Here is a 7092-nt window from a genome sequence, read left to right as displayed (position 1 = left end):
GCTGTCACCTCCCTTTGTCTAAATTATACCTAATGTAAGTGCTCTTGGCACTCCTAATTGATCAGACAGCACCACACGGTGTGAGATGGAAGACTAGGTTTGCCACAGGTATGCCTAGCCCCCAGCTGCATAAAAAGCTATAGTGTAATAACTATCTCTGTCCACAGCATTTTGTCCCACTGCTAACGTAGAATGCTTGGCTCTTTAGAAGCAGGAGGTAGGAAAAGGGCACCGTAGTTTTCTTTGTCTGTTTGGCAATTAACCATTCACTGGCTTTTTTTGTTGTAACATGCACTTCCTCTCTTGTTTTCATTCAAGCTTTGTGCACCATGGAAATTAATGTGGAGAAAGACAAACAGACAGGAGAGACCAAGATTGTCTCTGCTTCACCTATTGGCCCAGATGAGGCCCATCAAAGAGGATTCAAAGTCTATGATGATGGTACCAAGGTAGTCTATGAGGTTCACTCTGGTGGCACAGTGGTAGAAAATGGAGTACGTAAATTAAGCTCAAAGGACGTAGATGAACTTATGCAAAAAGCTGGACAATCAAGTGTAAAAGGAGGGTATGAAAAAATGACTGTGTCAGACAGAAATGCGGTAGCCGATGGAAACCTTAGCCATATGAAGGAGCAAATGCTCTTCAAGGAGGCAAAGCTGGAAATGGTACACAAACCCAGCAAAGGACATGCTGTGAACCCTCAGCCCCAAGACAAACCCTGCGGTGGCGAAGCCCCGGAGGCCAGCACAGATCAGCCAGTGACAATGATATTTATGGGCTACCAGAACATTGATGACGAAGAGGAAACAAAGAAAGTGCTGGGCTATGACGAGACCATCAAGGCAGAGCTGGTCCTGATTGATGAAGATGACGAGAAGTCGTTGCGGGAGAAGACAGTGACAGACGTCTCCACCATGGATGGGAACGCCGCTGAGCTGGTCTCTGGCAGGCCCCTGTCGGACACGACAGAGCCCTCCTCTCCTGAGGGGAAGGAAGAGAGCCTGCCCTTGGAAGCTGCCCCAGGTACACAAAAGAAAAAGCGCTGTCAATGCTGTATTGTCATGTGAACACCTCCTTCTTCCCTGCTCCGGGCAGCTCCTGCTCCATCACTTACCTAGACCTCACTGTACTTCTAACTGCAATACTGTGAACTGGAAGTGAATGCCTCCATTGCCTTGCAGTTGGGTTGCTTTGCTTTCTAGTTCTTCAGGAAGAGGAACACATGATTATTTTCCCATCAGATGTACTATTTGGGGTTTGGGGAGGGGTTGGGAGGTTTTTTGCTTCTTTTTGTTGTTTTTTTTTTTTTTCTTTAATATTGCAGAGTGAGCGATAAATGGGAAATGGAACAAATGCTTTCATATTTATTTGATTTATATTTATAATATATATATAATGAAAACACTTTTTACATTTTTCTTTGGATATCTGGCAGGCTTGATCAGATTTCTAGGATTTTGTGGGAGTCTGAGTTTCACAGCAGCCAGATATGAGAGCCTTAAAAACACATTGCTTCTCTTTTTTAAGAAAAATCACATTTAAACATTATTTTATAGATCCTATTTTTTATTTCTTGAAGAAAGGCTTAGATCATTTTAGTGTTTTAATTTGCTAAAACTCAGACAAGTCTTTCCCAAAAAGTTTGCATAGTTTTGTTTTATAGTGACTTTCCAGTTTAGTTTGTGGTGTCAGAAAAAAAACATCAGCCGTTTCTGCTTATTGGTGATACCAAAAGTGGACCTTAATTATTCTTTCTAGAAAATGTATGAATGATGATTTTGCCTTATATAAATCTTCCAGATTACAGTATTGTATGTGTACTTCATCTCCCCAAATTACAGTTGAAATTAACTTGACATGAAAAAGATGCAGCTGTCAGACCAACTGAAATGGAGTCACTGACCTAATTATTTGCCTTTCAATAACTCTGCCAATGTTTATACATGAAGTTTTCCTGCTGAAATCCAGTATTTAAGAAATATTGCTTTCTGTTTCCTTAGAATATAAATGAACTTGTCTCACAGTCTGACCCTGTTCCCACTGGATTCAGTGATGAAATTCTCAGTGCTGGGAATGAGGGCAGGGCCAGAGTTTTATTTTGTAATTCTTAGAGAAGTGTAATTTCTCATAGAGTGTACCCCCAGTGCACCTACGTAATAACAGGTGATGGGTCTGATTCTGCCCTGCTTACCCAGGTAAAACTCCTGTGGAGGCCCACCGGAGTTTTGTCAGAGCAGCTGTTTCAGGAGAAGATCCTATAGCCACAAGGCTAACATTTTGAAAAACTGCTGGTGGTTTTGGATGCTTCATTTTCTGATGTGGCACACTTCAAAGAGGCCTGATTTTCAGTAAATTTTTCTTCATATGAACTCTGAAAATCGGGCCTGTTAAAAACGACTCAAGGTGAAAATGTAAAAAGGCGGAGGCATCCAAAATCAGTAGATGTTTCTTTGTTTCATGGTCCTTTGATTCTTCTAACTACAGTGAAAAAGCAGCCAGCTTTTTCATGGTGAGATATTATGAGCCTGATTCTTGTCTCACACTGGTTTTGCTTAAGTGTAGCTTCACTCACTCTTGTGGAGTTATTCTGGATTTATAACTACAGAAGTGAGATTAAAAATCAGGACTTACATTTTCTGATAGTGTTAAAAAGTACTGAAGATTATTTTGAAGTGTCTTTGAAACTATCAGACTTTAAAAATCAATAGCAGCAAATGAAAAAGAAAGAAAGAAAGAAAGAAAGAAAGAAAGAAAGAAAGAAAGAAAGAAAGAAAGAAAGAAAGAAAGAAAGAAAAAGAAAACAACAAAAAGCCTCTTTTCAGTCTGAGGTGGTTCCTATGATATTTCTGTTCTTTCTTGGATGGTGTTTTTACTGCATTAATTGTTAGTTCAGAGCATCCAATTAAACAGAGTTCTTGCTCTGTACTCTTTTCTTTCTGTGCCAGTAAAAAAGACACTTGTTCATGGTGGTGATAATATGAGGCACACTGAAAACATACACACAAAAAAATGCAAAATGTAGTTATGTATGGAGCTGGTCAGTGTAACTTCTCACTGCTGCCCAGGTGACAGTCAGAAAAAAAAAATAAAAGCAAGCGAGAGTAGGAAAAGACAGCCACATCTATAACGACTTCTGCAGAAATTTTGCTGGCCTCCATATGTGCTGCAGTGGCCAGATTTAATAGACTTTCACATGCTCCCTCCATCTCCCCTGGGGCCTTTTGGATGGGAGAAGGACCAAACTCACCCACAGAAGCTCTGTACATCATCCCTTGACTCAGGCTTAGGTAGCTAAGTTTTATCAAAGAGAGGAACAGCTGCAGAGCCCTGCATTGCAACAGTAGGTCTGGTGGCTGTTTGTCAGAAGCTAGCAACCTGTGTTTTGGGGTTTTTGTTGTTCAGTTGTGTGTTCAGGTTTTTTTCCCAGAAATGCTAAGCATTTACAACCCTCAACATTCTTAAAATAAGACCCTGAGTTTTCACCTCCAGGGTGGCCTGGCGAGGCTGTCCCCAGGCGCGTTTAGGACCCCAAAGCACTGCAATGCAAAGGGTGAAGCCCTTTCCATCTCACCCCTACCCCGTGAGCACTGCGGGAGCCAGGCGCGCTTTGCAATAGTTCTCTCACTCTGGGGCCTGTTCACCTCACCAGTAACAGTCAAAAATAAATCTCTCAGACGTCTCCTCCTGGCCTAATCGGTCATGTCATTGCTCACCACCCTTTCCTCTGTGATGCCACCTTCATGGTCACCCTGGCATCCCGGTGTCTTCCCGGCCCAGTCTTTCCCTCTGTTGCTCCTCTCCCCTATGGACATTTTTTCCCAAAGCTTTCTGCCTGGGAAATTTGGGATGTCATCTTTACCTAACCCGCTCTGTCCATGCATCTTTTCAGCCGCATGCTCCCCTGTCAGATGACCTTCTGGTTCAGCACAGACTCAGCATCTTGGGGATGACTCCCTCAGCTGCCAGCTTTGGGAGATGCTTGCTGAGGCTGGGACCAGAACGTGTCTGAGACCACTACACCATCTGAGTCACAGCATGGCAGGGAGATGGTGGCACCCAAGAGTCCAGAAGTGGCCCTTTAGTGGTTAGAAGTAGAGCACAAGCCTTAAACCTTAAACCTGCCAAATATCTACTGCTCAGTACTTGTAGCTAACATTGAGTGCCTAGGAAGGCCAGTGTTTTTTACGTGTTCATATGAACTCCATGATTAATGGGCCCTCATAGATCCAGAAAAGCTAAAGGTTTGTCTGCATAGGGTTTGTCTGTACAGGTCAAAAGCAGTTCCACATCTGAGGTCAGGAAAAATACAAAATGGGAGCAAATCAGTCTGAACTCAGAGGGCCTTAGCTACGTTGGCTGAAACACACTTACTCCAATCACCCTCCTCCACAAGGGCAGCAGCCATGCCTGGATATCAGCTTGTCCCTTCTAGCCATTAGTCTGCAGCCATGTTACAGGGGAATTCAGATACTTAGGCTGATGGATGTAAACTGGTTTTCCAGGGCTGCTTTGGTTTTCCGAGGGATCGGTTTTCCCCTCACCCTCAGATAGGAAGCTGCCTGTGGAAGTTCATGCACAATCACGTGCGAAGGATAAGGTCCATTCTATGGTCAAGCAGAGAGAAATTTTTGTAAGGATCATTATGGGATGGTTTTTTTGTATTGTTTTAAGCATGCTCCCTGTCTGTTTAACTTATGCCATCACACATACATTTTCAATTTCAGCATGAGGGGATACAAAAAAGTAGAGTCAGAAACTGGTTCAGTGATAGCATTTTGCCACAACAAACTGCTCGCCTTAACTTTTGTAAGAAAAACACACAAAAAAAGACCTCTTTTCAGTGTATCTTTTCCTAGACTGGGAAAAAGTAACCTATGAAACTTTTTTATATTTTGTATTTTCTAAGTTTCTATGAACCCACTTTCCATGTTGTCCCTCGTTTGAATTCAGGGACTGTTTCTTTTGAAAACCACTGCATTTTACTACCATTCTTTCTTTTTTTTAACAGAAGAAAAATACAAATCAAAACCCACAGCATTATGATTAGTGGCTAGGCAATCTCTTTCAACTACAAGAATATCAATACAGAAAGAAAAGAATTACAGGGTTGTTTTCTTTTTTTAATTTCCCGTGGCTGATGTACTGTATGGTATATGTTTACAGAACTCCTCTGGTCTGCCTTTGTGATGTTATCTAAATGAATGACAAAGTAGGTATGATGTGTCATTTGACAGTTTGCCTTAGCACTCTTGGGTTTCCTTCTTTTTGTCTCTTTTTTTTCCTTATTTTTTTCCAAAAAGTGCAGGCTGTATTCCAAAGCTGTATAAACACAACATTATCTTTCAATCCCCAGCAAGAGAAGTGTGCCCAAGCCCTTCTCCATGAAGCGTACCTTTACCAGTGCAATAGAAGACCTCAGCCCTGCAAACAAAAATGCATACGCCTGATTTTGCTGTCTGTAGAGCTATTTCAGTCAACAGGACTACTCACAGGAGAAATGTGTGTAGGTGTCTGCAAGACCAGGGCATGAGTGATTAACACAGGGTGTAGTTTGGGTGTTATTTGTGTACCTGTATCAATTTTATGCACTGCTGAGTTTGCCCAGGGTGGTATAATCCTAGAGGCTAACTCTGAGCATTGCTACTTCTGCTGAGAAAAACACAAACCAAAATGGTGCTTAGCATCCAGTAGGATCAGGTCCCAAGTCAGCATTGCTACCACGGCAGTGGGATCCATGAGCAGTGGGACTTCCCTGACAGCTAATATTTTAGTACCCTGCCATTGTACCTAAGTTCACTACTGATTCTTCATGCCTAAAATTATAGAAATACAACAGAATAATCAGAGCAGAAAGATAGCATGCAGAGTTGCTAGAGAAATAAAAGTTGTTCTACCTTTTGGTTTAGTCCAACATCCAAATGGCATACTTGGAAAGTAAGTGGGGATATAATAGAAAACGTAGTATTTTACATTTGTGTATTTTTTTAAGGAAAAAATATTTTTGTAATGAGATACAAACCCTAACTGGGGATTGAGTTTCTGTATATCATTCTTCCCATGACATTAAGCCTTTAAACTTTTTCATACGTTTATGACAATGCCCAGCTTCTTGGGATCTTTTGTAGACCTAACCACAATTTTCTCCAGGAAGCAGGATCACAACACTTTTTAAAGAGTAAAGTTAGAAGAGTAGAATCCAATATACCCGCTATGAACACAGCTAAATAAGTAAATTTATTTTGCAGAAAAAGGTGGATCTATGCTTTCTGTAGCTAGACAAATTTCTTTATCTAGAAAGCCAAGATGGTAGGCAATAGCTACCTACTTTCAGTAGAGAGGTATGTCTAAATAGGAGAACTATATGTTTTTTTCACTTTGTCATACTTTATCCAACATGGGATTTCAAAATGCAAGAGGTGGTACCACTGGAAAGAGTAGAACACAATCATTTAGACAAAGTAGAGGATTTTCCCACAGGCTGAGACATGGCGTCTTTATCTTTTCTAAACTCACTCAATTTCAACCAGTTCTCTCTGTCTCAGAAAATTTAGGACTTGCTCAGATTATGTTTCGTGAGCCTTCTGGGCAGCAAGAGTGAACTTGAATTCTGAGCTTAATCAGAGGTCGCAGGCTATGACAATATCCAACAAAAATGTGGACTGTAATTTTTGTATGTAAAAGAGTAAATTGTATAAAATGGCTGAATTTATTAAGTTCAGAAAATAAATGGATTGTCATTGAGTCCAAAGAGAATATAAATCCAACTTGTAATATAAACTTATCATAACAACTTAGCTTGTAAATAGTGACAAGGGTGCATGAAGTTCTTAAAAATGTCCCACATTTAAAATCAATGCATTATAAAACTGAGGCTTTTTCCTCATGGATTCAAAGAGTCTTTCAAAATCTGTAGCTTTTTTTTCCTGTGGTGGTTCCACTTAGGCTGTTCAGCAGATTAATAGGTCACTTTTCTTAAGGGCAAACTTGTGAAAAATTCCAAGACCCCTCATCCAGTTTACAAAAGCTTCTCTTATTTTAGTTGTTAGTTGTTACTGTATTGCAAAGTTTTCCTGCCAGTTGTTTCCCAAATTC

The 7092-nt window shown here is 40.8% G+C and overlaps 1 protein-coding gene across 8 annotated transcripts in view; it reads left to right on the top strand.

Moving 5' to 3' along the window:
- PALM2AKAP2 (PALM2 and AKAP2 fusion) overlaps positions 1–7092 on the top strand; it is a 262585-nt gene that overhangs the window by 119243 nt on the left and 136250 nt on the right. For 3 of the 8 annotated variants that reach the window (XM_074932056.1, XM_074932057.1, XM_074932058.1), the window contains one exon: positions 319–1023. The exons of 4 other annotated variants lie outside the window; for them this stretch is intronic. In XM_074932056.1, coding sequence (XP_074788157.1) covers positions 319–1023 — 705 coding nt within the window. Of the gene's footprint in view, positions 1–318; positions 1232–7092 lie in introns of those variants that run through there. One more of the 8 variants, XM_074932066.1, reaches the window with a different exon arrangement.

Source organism: Athene noctua, chromosome Z, assembly GCF_965140245.1.
Source record: "Athene noctua chromosome Z, bAthNoc1.hap1.1, whole genome shotgun sequence".
Taxonomy (NCBI): Eukaryota; Metazoa; Chordata; class Aves; order Strigiformes; family Strigidae; genus Athene; species Athene noctua.
Note: the sequence above shows the minus strand (reverse complement) of the source record. Positions and strands in the feature narration are given on the sequence as shown.